At 39.7% G+C, this 21,345-nt stretch overlaps 1 protein-coding gene across 4 annotated transcripts in view; it reads right to left on the bottom strand.

The window, feature by feature from the left end:
* CACNA2D3 (calcium voltage-gated channel auxiliary subunit alpha2delta 3) overlaps positions 1-21,345 on the bottom strand; it is a 467,160-nt gene that overhangs the window by 388,967 nt on the left and 56,848 nt on the right. For 3 of the 4 annotated variants that reach the window (XR_005626120.1, XM_039695503.1, XM_039695504.1), the window contains exons 1-2: positions 1,299-2,415; positions 599-680 (exon numbers count right to left, since the gene is read on the bottom strand). Coding sequence is in view for 2 of the 4 variants with exons in the window: in XM_039695503.1 (XP_039551437.1) it covers positions 599-680; positions 1,299-1,417 (201 nt within the window). In the remaining 2 variants the exon portion in view is untranslated. Of the gene's footprint in view, positions 1-598; positions 681-1,298; positions 2,416-21,345 lie in introns of those variants that run through there. The other variant, XM_039695505.1, reaches the window with a different exon arrangement.

The raw sequence follows: 21,345 nt of genomic DNA, 5'->3' as shown, positions 1-21,345 counted from the left end.
CTTATTACCCAGCTGTGCAGCTGAGCAAGAAGATAACCACATTCATTCCTCTTATCTGTAATGATGTAATACATCTCAGCAGTGGGTTGAGATGATTGGGGGAATAATGGCATTGTAAAAACTGCAGAGATGACAAACAACAGTGCAGCCGCCTTCTCCTGATACAGTGCATTGTGTACACAGAGCCCAGGGTGAAAATAATACAATGTGCACTAATTCTGCTCCTTGAATGAAGTTAACATCTTTCATAAGAAACAGCTGTTTCTGCACAGAAACATCATCATCATCATCACAATGCAGCAACCAGACTAAACACCCGCAACCTGGGCTGAAGCCTAGGCTACAAGAAATAAGTGTTGGAGTTTACTTTCCAATGGAAAAAAAAAAAAGTCATTCCAACAGAAAAATATCAGGTTAAGCAAGGACTCTACAGATAGTGCAGTGCAACGCAAAGAGTCATCAGGGACTAGTATGCAATACAAAAATAGATCTTGGACAAAAGCACACACAGCACTGCTTTCCTTTTCATTAAAAAAATTAAATCTGCCTCCATTTTCTCTGTTAAAACCTTCCTTATTACAACCAAAGAAATCCTTACCTTCTGTAGGAGCTGGGAACCTGAGTATTTGGCTGCAATAGATTTGATCTCTCCACCAAATGCTGAGGCCCAGAGCTTTACACTGTGAAGGGGAAAAAAAAAAAAAAAGAGACAGGAAGAAATGTAATACACATGTCAGAGCTAGCAACAGAGACTGTAACAGCTTCAGCTGCACTCGGAAGGATCCGAGCAATTTTGCATTAGACAGCTCACTAAGGAACCTAAGCACAGCAAAAGATCAGTGAAGCTGTACAAGTATATGCACAAACCAGACCCTGTGCTAAGGTAAGGCCCCTGATGTGAAACTACCAACCTGAACCATTAAAATTTTAGGAATTAGCTTGTACAGAAACCTGCTTTGGCACAACATGACATATATGCATTGAAAGGAAAATAGCAGATAAAATGGTAAAACAGTTCTGAATGATAAAGTCCCACATGAGAAAGTGTTAACAGCATCAATTTCAGTAAATGCAAGCACTTAAAACTCAGTGGCCACATACTCCACCAATACATGGTCCTACAATAAAATCAAAGTAGCGCCAAGCACCTTGGAGACAACCACTTTAAACACAGCTGACAGAGGAGCAAAGGTGCCCTGGAACAGCCAAATATCTGCAATACAAAAACAGGAGAACTTGAGCAGCCAAGTTCTCATCCTTGAGCATGGTCCTGAGAGGAATAGCATGAATGCACTTACACTGACAGGGGGATCTGCTGCTCCGATCCAACCACATCCACTAAGGCTGTGTTAAAAGCTGTCCAGAAGATAAAGAAAAAACCCCCAAAAGCCCGAAGAAGATTCAGGTTCTCTGGCATTGTGCCTCTCTGTGCCTGGAAAGGTTTGGGGAAATTCAAGTGAAGCTGAGTTCAGCAGCAGTGGGGGTTTGTTTCTAAAAGCTTCTTTTCCCCCACTCTTACCCCCTTCCACTAGAAGGGGACACTGGAACACTGGAAAAGAAAAATTCACATCTCCATCCTCATTCCTCCAAAGAATGACCCTTTCTGTGTAATGAAAGGAGCTGACCAGAATCGAAGCTCTAATGACTTGAAAACTATTGTGTCCCTGGTAACAGCAAAGCGTTTCCCAGCACTACTGCAGCCACTTGCATGTAGTTCTTTACAACTCCGCAGTCAGCAGTGTGCTGAAGTTACTTCAGTGACCTACTGCTGCTCCAAAGTGCCCTTAGCAGCAAGAAAGCAGACTATTGATTCCAGCTGGGGAGGCTGTCTTCTTGCAATTACTGCTCACTTTGCAAATGGAAAGCTGCCTAGAGTTCTCCTTTCCCTCGCCGATAACCTCCAGCCTTCATCCCAGATCAAGCCAGCCCGAGCACTGGTTCGGCGGAGCAGGAGCAGCAGCCTTTTAACGGGATAGCGCCGACACAGAGAGGCAGGCACAGGAGGAGCTGGACCAGAGGGAGGGTACGGCAAAAGCAGAGAAAGTCTGGAGGAGCTGAAAGTGCAGTTGAGCCCTTCCAGGAAGGCGAGAAGAGAGCGCTGCACATTGCCGGGGGCTGAGCTTGGGAGGGCTCGGCAGGGGCGGGGGCGTGGGGCCGTGCACACCCACCGGGGAGCGGTTCAGGCAGGGCACGGCGGCGTGACAAGCTCCTGTCTGTCACGCAGCCCGGAGAGGCGAAGGCTGCTCGGAGCTCAGCGCCGCGCGGTGCCCGGAGCATCCCGGCCGCGGCGCCGCACCGGGGCGGGCGCGGGCGGGCGGAGGCGGCGGAGCGGCGCTCCCTGCCCGGCCAGCATCGCCCAGGAGCGGCAGCGGCGGCTTCCCGGAGCGAGCCCCGGCTCTCGCTCCGGCTCGCACATTTAATCGAGTCCTAGGGAGCCTTTTATCCTTGTGCATAAAAGGCGCGTTTGCTGCTTCCTCCCACGCCGGAGCACTGCAGCAAGTCACTCTCCGAGAGCTCGGGACCAGTAAAGGCTTATGAATGAAAAGAAATGCAGCATAAGTAAATCAATGCGGGCTGACTCCAGCCTATGAATAAATTATTAATTTGTGCTCATAGAAGAATCCTCTTGATATAGCAAATATAGGATTACAAGCTCTTCCACTGAGAGCAGCATACGGAGCAGGAGGGATTGGTCCAGGTATTTTTGTTGTCGTTGCGTTTTAAAATATACCCTCCCTCCTTTTGCTTTTATTCTTCTCCCTCTGTTTTTTCTCCCACCTTCTTCTCCACTAAATGTGCAGACTTAAAATAGCAACTGAACTTTAATGTAAACAAGTATGGCAAGACCATGATCTGAGCACGGGCTGAGTCATCCTTGCATCCTACAATATAGCTCCAGTGTCCGCTCCAGAATTCTAGTTTCTTCCCTCTGTAGATAGAACTAACACCTCAAAATATTCTGCCTTTGTACACTGTCCTTATCTTAACATTTTCTGTCTTGAAGCTCGAGATGTAGTACCTGTATTTCTTTCCACATTAACATCTCTAAGAGCACTGAATCAAAATATTCTCTCTGCCTTTGTACACTGTCCTTATCTTAACATTTTCTCTCTTGAAGCTCGAGATGCAGTACCTGTATTTCTTTTCACATTAACATCTCTAAGAGTTTGCTTTAAATATCAAAACCTCTATTCAATTTCCAGCTGACAAAAGCTTCCTGCTTTCTCAGAAGAAATGAGAAGTTTAAAGATAGAAAGACTAACAGGGGAACTGTGCAGAAGAGAGCAGCACAGCACCCTGCAACTTTCACCACCCACCAGCCATCCCCACCACGAACAGTAAATAGATCACATTTCCCTCTGTTCTAATACCTTTGTATAAAGGCAATAAAGAAAAAATTCTTAAAAGGAACATTTATTTTGTGTATTACTGAACCATTTTGAAAGTCCTGTTATCTGTGCTGTTACTGTGGATTTCCGAAGCAGTGTTTAAAACATGGTGCCATGTCACCAGGTGTTCAGCTTACCTACAGGCAGAAATGTAAAAATGCACATGGCTGACTAACAGTATATAATCAATTATGTGCTCCTTTGAACATATTACATAAACAATAGTTTCTTTCCAAAGCCTGAAAAGAAACAGAAATCGGTGAATGTCTCAATACTTGTGCTGTTTACTTCTTTTTACATGCTGAACGCTGTCAGGCAGTAAATACATAAGCTCATTTTGTGAGATTCAAACAGTTCTTATGTTAACAAAGATCCTTATCTGCTTCAAGCCAATACAGTGCCCTTATGGCAAGTAACAGTTACCTTGATTTTTGAAAACACTACTGGAAGATTTTTGAAAGCACATAAAATGCCTGTGTTCAAGAGACCAGCAAAATTTAACAGAGATTTAACCCATCACTAATTATTGGCAATAAAAGATGATAAAGTCATTTTTCAAACCTTGACTCTGTTTACATTTATCATGCATTCAATACTATATCAGACGTACAGTTTATGTGTCGTGCAAAACTGGACACTCACACTTGTTTAATACAAAAATTGTATTTGTACTATTGCTAGTCTAAGATTAAATTCACTTGGAAAATAATTTTCTGCTTGACAGAACAAGCTTCTTTTGTGTTAACACTTGTGTACACTATACCTCAGAGTGATTTCAGCACCTTTCATTAATGCACACTGGGTTTGTCCATGCAGGAAATCAGCTCCTCCCGACCATTCAGTGAATGGAAAGCAAACCTGAACCAGAACAGCCACAAACCACCACAGGTGACACCACAGCCTGTCTGCAGCTGTGTCCTGGCCTGACCACTGCTGACTATTCCTGGTATGCAGATCACTGCAGTCGTGACACCAGATTCAAAATTCATGTCAGCATTTCTCCCATGTTGCTCCCATCAGGATGCAGAAACTTTCCCTAAGTGGGTTTGCATAACGAAGGACCAAGAAAAGCACAGGAAAAAGAAGTGGTAACTTCTGGTGGAAAGTTTCAGTCCTTTTTACTGGGGATAGAGCAATGTGTTTCATTATTTGCTCCAGTCTTCTGATGTCCTGGAGCAAAGGCAGCAGAAAGCCCAGTTTCCAAGCATAGTAATGAATTTCTGTTTTGGAAGTAATGTGGCATTTCTATCATGTCCTTATGCTGTTATAAACAACTGCTGAATCTGGAATAATTTCTGGTCCCACTAGAAAAGTGTATGCATAACTGACCAGAGAAGGAAAGCACTTATGCATATAGCAAATACACATTCAGAAACCAAAGTGCATCTCTGCAGAAAGTTCAGGTAACCTCCTTACATGCCACTGGTCTCTGAAGTAGAGCTCCTCATACAAGTATATTAAGGTGCATCTCCCTGCTCCTGGCCTCTCATTTTTAAAGGATAAAAAATTGCAACTAATTTTCTGCTGTGTCCTTGATGATCAAGCACAATGGTTCATTTTGGTATCTCACAGAAAATGAAAGAAGCTCTTTTCCCCATGAAAGCAGAAATAAAACTTGGATATGTGACTCAAATGTTGTAATGGAAAGTCATAGACAAGGGTAGAGAAACTCTATGAATCCCCAAAGGTTTTTCACAGGACCACATTCAAGAAAATAACCAAGGGATTGGAGGAAAACCAAAAAACAATCAAACTAACCCACAAAGAAACAATCAAAACATCCAGGTCAAGGGGTAATGTGAGATATGACACAAAGGCTGAAGCAGAGACTACAGACTAAGGCAAAGTCCCATATATAAATACACATAATAGCTACCTGATTAATTAATCCCATTGTTCTTTTCTTTTACCTCCAGGTATATTTACACTTATGAAAGGGTACAGAAACAGGGTCACAACTGCATCATCAGCACGTTCTTTGAGGTCTCTGATTAGACACGTATCAAACCCTAATAAAAGTCAATGGAGAGCCATACAGAGGAGAGAACATATGGTGCAGGGGAGAAGGGTAGGAGGAAATTATATAATTAACACAAATGTTTATTGTATTTCTTTTTTCAGATGCTTATCTACAATGAGTTCTAAACAGAAGTAATAAATGCAGAAGCCTGAAGTTCTAAAAGCCTTGCTGAAGATGTAAGACACCTCCACTAGAAATTAATATTTTAAAAAGAATACAAGAAAGGAAATAAGCCAGTTTATCTTTATTCTGTATATTAGAAGATTCAGATACTGAAAAAATAGTAAAGCTGTAACTACTCTGCATGACATGGTATTAATACTTGCTTTGTACTACATTCCTCTGCACTTCTAAAGAGTAAGATTATAATCCTCAAATGTGTTCTCCATAGTGATTTTTTTTTATTTAACAGACTAAATTATCCATTCTTATTCTTGTTTGAAATACTTAATTTCAAAAAACATCCCTTAAATAAAAGCAGTGGAAGAATAAAGAGGGAAAAAGTGAAAGAATATAGAGTCAACTCATACAGTAAACAATTATAATACCATGGTGAAAATCCTTCCCACCTTTAACAAGTCTATGAAACTTTTCTCTTACTTCTGTGTAAGTAAGAGAAAAGTTTCCACTCACTCATGGAAAACAGAAGCAGGAGAAGTACAAAAGTTATCTCAGCTTTGCAAAACTTGTGGCTGCCAGATAAAAGACAAAATCTGAAGGTTCTGAATTTATTATTTCGAAGCAGCCCAGTGGTGGAAGCACTCATTGAGTAGTGTTTGCCTGCTGTGAGAACACAGGCTTGCTTGTTCTGAGTGATCCGAACATCTGAGGAAGAGCAGGAGGCTGCACGTGAAGCCTACTCTGGAGCTTCTAGGAAATCACATTACACACAGAAAGTGTATTCCTAGACTTTTATGGAGGTCTCATGTGTATAAATCTAAGTGTTCCATTGGTGTGGGAATGCCAAGTTATTGACCAATTCCAACCCACTTACAGCAAAGACTGAGGTCAAGCAGCATTCAAATGAGCACAGCTTCACATCATGGGCATGAGCTCGTGTTTTGGAGAAAGAAAAATCCTGCAGAAATTCTGAACCACATCAGTATTTCTTATATGCAACTTTACAATATTATCACTTTGTGCATATTGTTCAGGTCAAATCAAGCACTAGTATTTCATCCATGAGAGCATTAAGAGCATGCAAAACCAACGTTTACATAAAATCAATCATTTACACAACTAGAAATACAAATCTCTAAAGATTTTTTAAAATGCTAATATACAGTCCTAATTAGCATGTTGGTAGTACAGCATTTTAGGTTACTGTCACGTTATCTTTAGCACACTTCCACACCCAATAAAGCTCACAGTTTGCCACAACCCCCCAAGGAACGTGTGGTTAATTTCGCTTCCACAAAGCCTAAGATCAGCTGGCTTTTGAATCTCCACAAGGAGTTAAAATGCAAAAGAGCAAAGCATTATCAATCCCAGCCTATGAGAGCTCACACTGCATGGCAAGCTAGAATGCTTTAAGCTAATTATGTTTATAGCTACCCAAATCCAATTTCAGCAGTCCACTGTAGCTCTAGTCTGTTACTGCCATTTTACATAAGCTTCATTTATTTTGAATTTTCGACTATTAAGACAAAGTCTGCCTTTGCTTTCTTTCAAGTGTTTCACGCTGGGAAATGAACCCTTCTCTAAGCAAATAAACTATCTTTTTACTTCCAAAGCTGGTGTTAGGTTGTAAATGTTAATGCTTTCAATGAATTCGAAATACCTGCAAACTGAAGATAGGACTTAAAAATGAGAAACTGTAATTAAGAGCTCTGATATAATGGATAGAATGCTATGGAAACAAACCTATCTAGCATTCTTTCTCCGACAATTAAAAAAAAAAAAAGACTAGAGGTCACAGCATATTTAAGTGTGAATCTATTACTGTCTATGCTCTAGAATGAACCCCTGGTCGTGTCTGTAATGGCCTGTGAATGTTCCCCCCCAAAACCTTTCAAATTCCTCCAAGCCACTTGGAGGGACCTTTTTTGCAACTTCAAGGGCTAGGAAAAGCATTGCCTTTACTCCAGACCTCAGCAGAGTTGGTGACACAAACACTGGGTGCCAGAAATTATGTATTTGAGGGGGGGGGGGGGGGGGAGGAGAAACAGCCCTGAGCTGCCATTGTCAAAGGGGCACCTTCTGCAGCAGGAGATGAAATGACATCTGTGGAGCCACTGTCATCAGGGAGGTCAAGGTTCCAACCACTCAGCTGAAAGCAACCAGCAAACTTTAGGTTGGCATGCAATTATTTTCAAAATAACATTCATATTTCCAAGTGGAAAACATACCATGGCTTTTAACCCAAGAAACACGGCCGTGTCAAGTAATTACACAGAGCCACAAGGTACTTCAGAGGCCATAATTCTGTCACTCTCCAATTAATTCCTACATCACAAGTATGAATTTTGTGGTGGGAATGTGACTTTTTATGAAGTCTTGACTAAACTGCCAGCTTCTTGCTCTGATATTCACCACAGTTCTGCTTCTTCAGTAGAGAAAATGGATTTTGTATAATTCCATGGCAGCAGTTGCTAACCTGTGATCCACCTCTGCTCTATCACTTTGTTGAGCCTTTTTCATTTATTGTGAGCATTGACTTATACTCAAAATCAAAGTTATCTCAAAAGGAAAGTTGCCTCAAATTGGAAATAGCATGTATTAAAAAGTAACACACTGTGGTAATGAATTCCATTAAATTGTTGCATAAGGAAAATAATATATATCAACAGAATCAAGTATCCTGTGAAGTTATTACGTTTATATATCTAATCTCAATTGCAGAGAAAGGCTACCAGGAACTACCAAAGAAAAGATATTTCAATGAAGTCTAAAATAATACCGGGGAACACTAAACAAATTTCTTAGCTTTCCAGAGTTTGAAACTGACTTAACTTCAAGAAGAGTGTAAGCAAATCATTATTAGTCTTAAGGTCACAATAGCAAGCTGATAAAACCTATTTAAGAGTTGCTGGTTTATGCAAATCAAGTTTCATTTCTTAAGGGGGTACTGTCACCTTGGGTAAGAATCAAATTTAATATTGCATTTTTCCCACCAGTGCAAGTGCATTCTTGTTCTGGTGAGCATTAATTGATGGCATCTGGCTGCTATACACAGATGAAACCATCTATTATTAGGGCACTTCTATAATACTCTAAAGTGGAAAAGTGGACTTGGGCATAATGAATGATTCCAACATCACACAAAATACCCCATCACAGGAAAAAAAAAAAACACCAAAACAACTAGCTAGTTTCTTATTCTGGGTTTTCAAACTCTAGCTTCTGTATAATGCCCAAATTCTACTTCTACTTTAATAATATAACTTGACATTACATATGATGGAAAGTTCACACCTGCAGAAGAATAGCAGATTTATAGGTCTGTAGGTTTTTAAAATATATTAAACCATGATTATGCTTAAAAGATGCAAAATAAAAGTAAAATTGATACCCATAAATACACTAATAAGTGTTAGGTAAAATATTTGCCAGAGCATGCATTTCTATTTTACAGGCTGTTAATCCATCATAGTGTCACTAACATTGCAACAGACACAGACTGCTGTGCTTATTACTTTTTAATGCATCACTCCATTTTAAACATTAATACTAACAAGTTCAGGCTATAATATAGTCATCCTTCCTATCCATAAAAAGAAAAGGGAAAAAATCACTACCCAAATGCCAATTTATACTACAATTTTACTTATAAGCACACAATACTAGATAGATTTTAGGAAAAAATACAGAAAAAAGAAGAGCATTTCTGAGTCAAACTTATTATCACGTTTTCCCACCCCAATATTTTGTGGGTTTTGAAGGCTGCAGTTTGGCAGGGAGTGGAGGTTGGTTTGGTTTAGGGTTTTTTAAAGTTGTGAGAACACTTTTGCTTCATCTTCAATTGGGACCAATAAAGTAGACTTTAGATAATGGATTCAGTACAATGTTTGAGCAAAGGCCAGTGACAACACCAAAGGGGACACACTGGTGACAACACCAGTGACAATCCAAAGGGGATGTTTTATTACATGTGTCATTTATCAGGGACCTCAAAAATAGGAATAAAAAGGTTGTGCAGTTCTCTGCCCTCCACTTCTCAGCTGTTACTAGAAATAACTGTCTCCATTTCAATGGTGGATGGACTTCTTTCCTCAACGTGTTTTTGTTTTGTTTTTTTTTTTAACTAGTTGAGGGCTGCCAAGATAAAAAGCAACAGGCTATCTTGTCCATGTTTACAAAAAAGACAGACAAGAAGGACACAGGAAAGGCATCAGATCTCAAGAGCTTCTCCTGAGCACTATACAACCTGATACATACTTTGGTACATGTAAATAAGGCTCCCTATTTTTCCTCCAATACATTTATTCCCCCACCATTTTGTTTTCCACTGCTGTGTGTTTCTAGTTTCAGTTCTCACCTTTATCTATTGCAAGTCCCACTTTTCCCAACCAAAGAAAGGTACCACCCATTTTCTCAAAAAAAAGCATGTCAAATTCCTTAAACAGTTTTCCAGCTACTTGGATCCCTAAATTCCATGTTTCCATCCTCCTTTATAAATGTATAATGAAGACTATTTCATCCTAGCTACCCTTCTGGTTCCTACAGGCTTCTGGAGAAGACACAGCCATGTAAATCACAGCCTATGCTCAGTTCTCTCTCAAATTACCATAAACCTGAACTGCAAAAGCTGCTCAGTCTCCAGAACTCCACGAGAAGCCTTCTGAAGTGGTGCCCTGTGCTCCTGTGACACTTGCCTCACAATCAAGTGCTAGAGCCACAAGCCTCTCAGGGCACCACTGCCATCCATCACCATGAGCCCCCTGACCCCCTCACCAGTGCACTGCTGCTTCCCTGGGGCGCCACTTCTCCCCAGAGAATCTCCACCTGAGGTGTCACCTACTCACACTGCTTAAAATCCTCCTCCCAACCGGCTGTTCTCCTTACTTTGCTTCAAGCTTTAAAATCTAAAGCCAGACCTTTTTTTAGTTATGAAAGGAAAGCAATACTATGATGTTTTTGTTATCAAGGAAAACTGCAACAGTTCAGTGGCACTTCTTTCTAACAGTTTTGTCCTAGTAGTCAGTAGTCTGGTAGGTTTGCTGAACCAAACTAATTACTCCCAGGCAAAGCAAGACAGTCATAACACACAGCTGAGAAACTGCAGATCTCTGAAGAGATAAGTTCTCCCAAACTGAAGAAATAAAAAGCTTCAGTTTCCCAAGACAACATTTAGGTACTCTGGATGCAATCAGTACATGCCCAGTCTTTAACCTACAGATGCCCAGAGTCAACTCCAGTCCTTGAGCCAAGCTGAGCTCCTTCACAGCACCCTGGGTTACATCTGATCCCACAGCCTGCTGGCAGCAAGAGGCAGATCTGACAGCAGCCCACACTTCAAGGAGCACTTTTTAGAGCAGCAGTTACATATTTCTTGAAGCAGTAAGACCAGGAAACTGCAGTCATTGAAGACAACACATGTCATCTTTCTGGGCATCTTGCCTTGCTGTACCACCCAGAGAGCCGGTGTTATGCATTTTGAAGAATTGTAGATGAAGTGACTAGGGATTTATTTTTTAAAAATTGAGTGCCCTAATTGCCCTTTTTTACCACAACTGGCACAATATGCACCCCCCAGCATCCTGCCACCCCCATCTGAGACTGAAATATAGTAGAGCACAGGCTGTTCAAGCATACAAATTGCCAACGGGGAAAAGTAATAATCTCAAGGCTTGCATCATTTCACAGTCGAGTTGTTTGAAGACAGGCTAGCCATTACATAGAGCAGCTGTGTTATCTGGCTTTTCCTTTCATTCATTTATAGACTTGAGCTGCTTTTCTAACTATGTTGAAACTATTTCCCTTATTAACAGTTTTTGTTCAGTATGCAGGAATCTCAGCTATATCAAAAACACACAAAGGCTGCTGTTCTGTATATGTCGATATTTTAGGGACATTGTTAGATTGGAAGCCTGTCAGGGCCCTCCAGATATGTCACAGTATTGGCTGGAAATCACCAGGACACAACAAAGATCTGTCTTCACAAACTTGGGCAACCTTTTTTTCCACAGAGCTGACTGACACAGCTGCATCTTGGTGTTATCAGTCAATGTAAGGACCAAAGAATTTTTCCTCTATTTGCAAAACAGAATAACCCAACAGAAATAAAATATAAGATTTTAACAATTTCAGTTATTATTGCCCAGAAACAAAGGCCATTCCACATTATTCCAAGCAGAAAAGATTCATTTAAAAACTACTGCAATCAGGCATAAGAGTTGCCAGCTCTTTTTTTCATTTGACTGGAGTTTTTTCTACATGCCAGAATGCAAGAAATCTGCAGTTAAGTATAAGATGGGATTTAAAACCATACTGTCAGAAAAAAAAATAATATCAGGTTAACAGGGATACCTTTCAGTCTTTTAATATTTCATTCTTAATGATGCTTTACCAACAGAAGATCTGTTTCTATTTTTCACACTGGAATGCTCTTCTATTATTATATTCAAATATTTGTTGTTATCTCTGTACTAGTACTAACATATACAAAGGGAGAGAAATACTTATAACAAACCCTATAAATTTAGGATATACCAAGAGGTTTCCTATATTTCAGATATTTTTCCAATACTACCACAAGCAATGGTGCCTCTAGACCTCAATTCTCCTCTTCTCCATCACATCTTCTTAATCCTCCCGTATGTTTCCCTTTATTTAGAGGTGTATGTTTCTTTCCTTTTAAATTCCACCCTTGTTACTCTTCTATGATGTAGATGCTTAATAAATAGTAAATCACAATGGAGTTATCACACCAAACAGCCTTTCACCTTCCAGTAGTAGGTAGTAAGATGTTTGTATAGTCAGCATTGTTCTCTCCCGGTCAAGTTAGACTAAGTTATAACAAAATGTTATAAATTGCAGGTTTAGAAGCCTCCCTCCTGATGGACACTGTTACATTGTTTTAAAAAACAGCATTCTATGTAGGAGAAAAACATTCTGCAAAATCCATTACTACTCCATAAAAGTCTCATACAGAGGAATTTACATAATGAACTGCAATTACTCACATTATATTTATCTAGTGAAGAATGAAGCCATTGTGTGCAGTGGAACGTGCCTGCTCTGCACTAGCACAGGCGCAGAGGAAGTTACCTGGTGAAATAACACATCAATCAGGGGTTAACACCAAGCCTGCACCCGTGTAATGCCATTTCCAGTTCATTAAAAGGAAACCAGCTGCAGATTCTGCCATTGTGCCAGCCTGTCAAGGCTCAGCAAGAGGTTAGGAAGAGATGCAGTGAGCTTGAGAGCTGTTTGTTATGGGCAGGGAAGCCCTTTGTGTTGAGAGTGCTGTGACAATGATCATCACAAGGTTTACAGCTCATGCACACACTAAATAATCTGCCTTCGCTGAGCAGAGCCCCCAGCTCCTGGCTAATAGGTATTATGTGATATAAATAACACCACGGAGAGCTGCAATGTACCAACACAGGCACTGAAGTTCTGGACTCACAGAATGGGTCAGGCTAGAAGGGACTGCAGTGGTTCAACCTCCCTGCTCAAGCAGGGTTATCCTAGAGCACAAAGTCCTGAAGATGAATCCTGCCAGAAGGAATTCTTTTCTTTGCTGACACCACAAACCTGCATATGTATTTTAAAATTTAATGAAAACTTGACAGACAAAAAGTCTGTTCTACTTACTGAGTTCAGAGTTCACAGGCTAAGTAAGGCTGGCTAAGCCTTCTGTTGGTAAGCATGCAACATTCAAAAATGCCTACAAAAACAGCCAGCAAACTGGACCCTGATTTCTGGATTGGAAGGAATTTGATTTTTGCACACATCTGAACACTGCCAGTATCAGGTATGCACATTTTTACTACATCTTGGACTTCCAATAGTACATTCATACATGAAGGATCATTCACTGGGGAGTACTTGCAGATCAGATAGAGTTTCCTCTGGACCACACTTTTTAGTCTTTCTCCTCAAAATTAAATATCTGGAAACTACATAACCCCTTCATTTGACTTGTCAGAATGGGACTGTTCTTAACTGCTCCAACACAACAGTAATCAGCTCTGTTAGACTGAACAGAAAAACCCAGGTATGTTTAGAACTTTTGTAACATTTCTTAATTCTACTCTTCAATATTAGCAAAGTCCATCATTAAAGACTATTTTCCTCTATGATGGTGTTTTAAAATTACATGATCTTTGCATGGTAGTCATGTGAGTGCAGCAGGTCTCCACAACATGCAAAGACTCCTGCTGTGCTAAAGCAAGAGTCTCTCTCCTTCCCTTTCCTTTAACAACTATATTCAGCTGCTGCTGCAGCATTTCACAGTCCACTTCAGAGGCACGTGGAGGAAAGGATAAGAGGCAGACAGACAAGTTAAGCACCTGTTTCAGTCCAAAGGAAAGTGCAGATCAAGCAGCTGCAAGCAGGGACTTTTAAAGTCAGAAACACTCTGTTGGTTCTATCTACACATGCATCATCCAAAATTAAAATAGAAAAGCATTACTGCAGCAACAATTTCAAAGAATTAAAACACATCAGAATCACATTCTCAAATCCTCTGCACACACAAGATAAACAGCCTCAGCTCATCAGTCTTCCTTTCCTTCACTGCTTCTTTTTCAGAGATTAAGAGAGGCTTTAAAATTTAACTTAGAGATAAGCACTTGTCCACCAAAATAAAAGTTCATTTTTGCTCTCAGTGCATTCAATTAAAAAAAATCTCAAAAAATACCCAAAGTAAATTACAATTTTGTATAAGAAAAAAATTAAACTCCTGACGCATTTTTGTCAGTGACATTTTTCACTTTCATAAGTACATAAAGAATAATATAACCAACTTTAACATCTCTGCTAAATAAACTCATCTTTCTGCATAAGAAGGCCCATCTATGTGAGAAACAATTGCATTTGCTGAAGGGGTTTATATGATGCCAGTTAGAGGTCCTGACCCAGTTTTTCACTTTAAACCACAAAACAAGTATTTCTGAGATAATGCATAAGAAAAGGCAGAAGCCCAAATATTTTTCTTACTATAAATTAGTGAAAAAAGTAACACAGAGCAAGAACAATGAAGAACACTCAAAAGTAATTATATTCTACAGGAACAGAATTTTGTCACAGCCATGGGAGATAAGAGCCAGGATCCAAAACAACAAATGAACTGTCCCACAGGGCTGGAGCACAGTGCCTGAGGGCAGGCAAAGATATCTGCCCCAACATCCACAAGAGAACACAGAGAGAAAGAGAGATACCTTCTTTTCTTATGAGTAAAGAGAAATTTGGGATGTTTGTAGCTCCAAGTAAAAACATATAGTGAAAAAAAGATACATGAACATTAAATCCTCGACTCTTTTGATGACAACTATTTGAATCAGATGAGCTAAAGAAATGGATGAGAGGAACAACAGAGCACAAAATTAAGACTGACCAGAGAAAAAGAAATCATAACTAGTAATTAAATATTTTTAAAATACCAAGAAGTAGACCTTGTTTCAGCTACTATGTAAATAATTATAAAGGTAAAGGTCATGATTGTGGCTGAAACAAGCAGGTGCTCAACATACAGAGCTGTTTGTCAAAGGAGATGCTACTGCACAAATAAATTAATGGTGCTAATAAGCTCAGCTTTTTTCTTTGTTTTCCCCCTAAAGTGGAATTAGGTATTACTAACTAAAGGTATTAGTTCTGTTTCAGAGTTCTGTTTCACAGTTTGAGCTCATGCCTGACACATTCTCATCTATCACAATTCTCCCTCCCCAGCTCCCAAACCATGCCCTTAGTGGAGGGAAATATGAAAAGCAGGTTTTCAGTAACTTCAGCTTTCAGTGTTGGCCTGCTTTTGCACAGCCCCATCCAAAATCACTCAATTACTGTTTATGTACAGGTTGACACTAATTAATTCCAACTCTTGATTATTTCAGTTGTTTGCATCCCACTGAACTGTGCAACGAGGGAAAACCAAACACAAGGTTTAAAACAAAACTGATCCACTGCTAAACCCATCCAAAAAGTGGGGAGTGTACCTGCATCCTGTCTCAGGGCTGTTGGCAGCCTTGCCTGCCATCAATCAGGAAAATGAAAACTACTTCCAGCAAAGGAGGTTTTTCTACCACCCCTTTGATCCTGATCACCAGGGTCAGTTTGTACACGAGTCCTCTGCAACAGAGAAAGACAGCAAGAAGGTGGGGCAGAGAAATGAAATTCTACTTGAATGTGTCACACAAAAGCCCAAGAGTTTATATCTTCACAGACATGTGAAATTTTTGAGACAGTAAGACACATTTATAAAAATGTAAAGAATGGCTTATTTAAAGTCTGCAGTTTAACTATGCATTGAACTAGTACACAACAGCGAGAACAAGGACTAAGTTGGATTATTTTGTTTATTTTCAGGAACCAGAATTGCACTTTATGAGTTGGACTAGAGCTAAAGTGAAATTACTGCACACAAGAGTAAGAGCTAGAACTATTTCATTGTGTCTAAAATAACACTGAAAAGCATATGAGAAGTTATTCATTGCAAGTATACAGGATGGCACATAAAAACTTTACAGAAAATTAAACTGCAGACAGACATGTACTCTCAGCATCAGCAGGTGGCATTAGCAGAGCACATTTTACTTGTTGCTTAGCTGAAGCCTTAGGCTACTTTAAAAAAAACTTGGCAACTGTGAGTTAATTAAATTGTAAAGTGGAAAGAGTGGTACAAGGAAGAGTTACATGCTCACAGGAGGCAAATCAAATGTGTCAGTCTCTAAGGGAGCAGGCTGGTAAACCTTCAAGTCAAGAAAAGCCTACTAGTCAGAAATACGCTGCACTTTGCAGTTTCAACAGCTGAGTCCCTTCAGAATGGAATTATTCTGGAATGAGACTACAGAAGATATAGAATAATCTCTCAGTTTGTGTTAAATATGTGAGCCAGGACTAAGTGCCAGATCAATACACAGCTACTTAGGGTAAACATACTATTGGGTGTAAGCAGGCGTTCACATATCAATAAAAAGAAAATATTATTTAAAAACTTCCAAGGCTTTGAAGCCTCCAATTGAAAATATCTTTACTGCAGGAAAACTTGCCATTGCAAGGTAAAAATCCAAGCAAAAGAGCAAACTAAAAATAGCTATTTGATTCTTTTTGATGGCTTTCAGATTTTATTCTGTGCCCTGTTATTATACTTGCTCTGTAATTATTGAGATATTAGAACAGTCTCCCAGGACTTGCCTAGAAAGATTAAGTTATTCTTTCCTCACACTACCTGTGATTTATTTCAAACTTTTGGGACTAAAGACTCAAAGAGAATGCATGCTTCGTACATGTCTTCACACCTATTCTGGGAGTGAATTAGAAAAAGGAAATGCTGTACAAGGTAGGAAAATCCTGTTAAGCACAGGGACAGTGCAGTGCACACCCGTGTTCCAGCCAGCACCATCCTACTGCACAGTAGGTCCAGTAATGCATCAAGAGAACAGTAGCACAGAGGCCCTCAGGGAGGCACCACAGCTTGCCCCCTGATCAATCCCCCGTCCCAGCATGGAAAAAAAAAATTTAAAAAAAATTATACCATATGAACCTTTTGGGAAAAGGGCATTCAAGTCTCCAGGATAGGAACTCACCCGTTAAACATCACTGCCTCCATGCCAAGTGCCCATCTGTGCTACAGGCTGGTTTGGAGAGCTGTGTCTGCCTTTTGTTTGTGAAAATCTCCCTTTCCTGATGGTGTATACTGGGCAGATTAAGAAATACTTACTGGACTGGTTGCCCAACAAAATCCCCACCACTGGGTACTGAATAGAAACAGATTCCAACCCTTCACAGCAAATTCCTCATGCACAGAGAAGCCAGCCTGTCAGGACTGAGGAGAATGAACTGACAGAGAGCAGCAGGAGCCCTCAGGACCCAGTCACAGCTCAACCTCACTGAATTGCTTTCTGCCAGGGTAAGTCCATATCATCACCTGGCTCAGCACACTGCACAAAACATGCTCAAAGTCTTGATTTTGACTAAACCAATTACATCATTCCTACCAGATTTCCTACTTCTCAGATTGTTTCATTGACCCCTGGATCCATCACTCATCTTCTATTGCAAGATTCTTCTCCGTTTTTCCTTTATGATACCTAATTTTCTATGAAATAATCTGACTACATTTTTAATTATGTACTTTTTTTCACTTTTTCCTGGTGTACAATGGGGATTTTCCCCTTTTCTATGCGATTACATGTTCAGAGAATGCATCTGAAAAGTTAAACAGTAATTTGAAAAAGCTTTGATATATTATAATTTGCATGCTCCTCCCTATTTCAGTCTGTTTCTGATCTTTTCTGTTTACTACAGCTACAAAAAAACCCAGCCCACAAACTGCCACCCAACACACACTGAACTCCTTGCAGATTATTTCACTATCAAGCTGTTAGTTTCACATGCTATGTCAGGAAAATTCCTTCTCAAATACAAAGCACAAAATCCATTATATACTTTAAACAACCTGTAAAGATTATCTCATTCACTGTAAGTCTTGCAAATAGTCACAAGCAAAAAATATTACACTGCAAGACCTTCAGAAATCAGCCAGTTATAAGCATAGCTTGTAAATCAGATTCTTCCTACAAAATGAGCAAGCCAAAGGGGAGGAGTTCACATTATTTGATACCAGCTTGTTGTGGTCTTAAGGGTATATAGCCAGTTTGGGTTTTCTACATACAATGTTCATTCCAAAACTTGCCATTTTGTGGACTGATTTAACTTTATTACGCTATATAATGATAGAATTTCTATTAAAAAAAAAACCCATGCTAGAACTATAAACTGTGACTCCATGTCATTGGAAGCTGCTGAACAAAAGATACTCAAAAGGACCTGCATCTACTGTAGCCATAATCCATTTCTATTTATCAAGTCTGCCTCAATATTCCCCTTGCTTTATTAGAAGTGAAGGTAGAGAAAAGCCCTAATCTCATACTAGATGAGGCCAGCTTTTGTACAAGACAGTAAATATTTATCAAAAACACTTTTAACAGGACTAAGTGACTTCTTTTCCCAAACTTCCACATTTTCACAGGAACAAAACACAACTGAATCATCAAACTGCCTCTATGGTAAAGCACTCAAGCAAAGCAGTGCTTCAAACACTACAGACAAACCCACAAGAAACTGAAAATAAAACACATTAATCTTGGCTAATTTTAATAAAGAATCATTTGCAATTAAAAAATGTCTCCCTAACAAAGAGTTCCAGAGTTCTTTAAACCTAGATACCACAAACCTGTGTGTAACAGTCAATAACTCTTCATTTCTGCTCAAGAGCAACCTGCTAACATCTGGTAACACATCAGCCAGGCAATTTGCCTAAGTTTTGTCTATGCCTTTTCCACACCACACAGATAACTCTTTTTGAGCAAGGCATTGAACTTCTGGCCATGCAACTGTGCACCACTTCTGCAGGAGACTGTGGGGAAATAACAGCCATGGGTACCCCTGGAAGTGTGTTTTTGTGGCAGCCTGGTAAGAGCAGCACAGTAGCAACCAGAGCTCAGGCCATTCCTGCATTATCAAGACAAGTTGCACTACTTCAGATTTTATTCCCTGTGGGTAAAGCGGCTACTCTACTGAAAGCAAGTCCTGGTGGCAGCACATCTGAATGGCCAACAGTAGTGGTGGGGTAGAATTTAAACAAGTTTACAAGTGAATGTGTAGGGCCAATAAGATAGAAACATGCTGAACAGCAGTTCACTTGAAGGCCTCATCCCCTGCTACAGATGTTCAATTGATCTGTCAGGATAAACAGATAATCATTTTGTTACTCTCTCAGCAAAAGAGCTTAAAAAACACATTATTGTATTATAGGCATTACTGAGGGCCCAAAGCTTTGAGCCCCCAGCACAGAGGTGAGCAGCAGCTTCAGGGCTTTCTCTTGGCTGACCAAGCTCACTGCTTCAACCCAACCCCCACATTTTCTTCTGGCTTTTTCTTCTGGGGAACAATGGCCAAGGTTGCTTGGCAGGGTATTCTGGAGAGTGTCATCCAGAACATCAATCAATGTCATCATAAAGGTCAGAGCCACCACATGCCAAGGCCCAGAAATTTTCCATTTCACTGATAAGCCCTCTTTCACATCCCAAAAAGGAATTTGAACTAAAGAAACAAAGAATGTATCTGCCAAAATACCTTCCCAAATTATGCTGTACTTCCTCAGTTATTCCCTACCATTGTGAATTTAAGGAAGAATAAAAAAACACCACTCCAAACAACAAAACTCTCACAGCCATCACCTAAATACTCTTAGTCCCCAGACATAACCAAGAGCATCTATGGATGGTGGCACCAAACAAAAATAAAAGTAAAATCAGAAATCAATTTTATGAGTGTTTAGATCCACCAATGCCATGAAAAAGGACCTTTATTACTATTTCAGTGAACAGAAGGTGTCTTAGAGTGTTTTACCTATAAGATCACAAGTAAAACATCCTTCAAATCTTGCAAAAAATATATGAATAAGATAGACAATCTATGTACCTGAATCTGCCGTGAAAATCCTGCTGCTATCTACAGGGGGTTTTTAGCTTTTTCAGACCAGATTCCAAAATGTTGTTCAAGCACCTAAAAATAGAGTTAGACATCTGCTAGAGTTTTGAAAAGCATCTAGCACTTCAGATGCCTGGCTTGGTGAGAACTGGCTACAATTGCTTTCCACTCAAAACCAGCAGCCAGCATTTCCAACCCAAAGGAGTAATAATTCGCATTCAATTCTTAAGTGTTACACAAAAACAGTAACAGGCTGTAAAGTCAATATCCATTTCCAAAACAATACACTCACATCAATGAAATGTTCTGAACATACAAAACTCATCTGAACAGCCCCAGCCACACACTGTACCAGCCTGCACTTACAGGCCTGTCCTGAACATCTTGTAGGAAAATACATTTATTCTCTTATGTCTTTTAGACAAGCAATTGAGTCAGCATTCCCAGAGCATGTAATAACTTATTCACAGTGAGTCAAATTTGTACGTTACCAATTTGTACGTTACTAGAATCAACCCCTGAAAGTACTAAAAATCTGATGGTCGATCTTACACGTTAATTTTGATTGCAAGATGTACAAATTACACATTAGTTTTATCTACATATTAACTGGATTGTAAAAAACCAAAATGTTTACCATAGTCCAAGAAGCAGATCTTTCACAAATTTTGTTATTTTATTTTTTTAATCAATGTTTTATTGTTCGGCATGAGAACCTTTCTTTGTTACTTGACCCGCTACGGTCTTCTTTTGTTTCTTACCACTCCATCACATACAGAAATATTCTCCAAATGCAAAAACTATTCTATATATTCCCACTATAGACTTTTTTTATCCTACTTCTTTCCAAAACAGCTGTCACTGATCACTATCAGATGTAGGTAGTGGAGCAGAAGCTGCACTGCTTCAGTCAGAGATGACAATTTCTAGGTCAGCATTTTCACTAAAGGGAGTAAGTAAAATGAGATTGAAATACCAGACAGCAGCTGTTTATACTTTACACTAACCTGTACAGAAGTAGTGCATCCAACTTAATTATTTATTACAGCCTTACAATAAGGATGACAAGAAAGAAATTGTGCTTAGGTTTGACTACACCTTAAAAATAATTTTGCATTGCTGTTTGTTTGAATCTTTAAAAGCATTTGCTACTATTCTCTTCCCTCTCCCTTCTTCTATCATCTTTATAGAAGACTAAAAAGAAGGTTAGAAAAACAGTCTCAAAATAGAAAAAGCAGACCTTGAATGCTCTAGCATTACTTGGAAAATTGAGTGTTGGATTCTGCTACAGGAGATAGCACTTCAAATTTGAAAGGTCAGCTGCAAAGCTTGGCTTCAAAA

The sequence above is a fragment of the Passer montanus genome, unplaced genomic scaffold (assembly GCF_014805655.1).
Source record: "Passer montanus isolate IOZ18808 unplaced genomic scaffold, ASM1480565v1 scaffold9, whole genome shotgun sequence".
NCBI classification, from domain to species: domain Eukaryota; kingdom Metazoa; phylum Chordata; class Aves; order Passeriformes; family Passeridae; genus Passer; species Passer montanus.
Note: the sequence above shows the minus strand (reverse complement) of the source record. Positions and strands in the feature narration are given on the sequence as shown.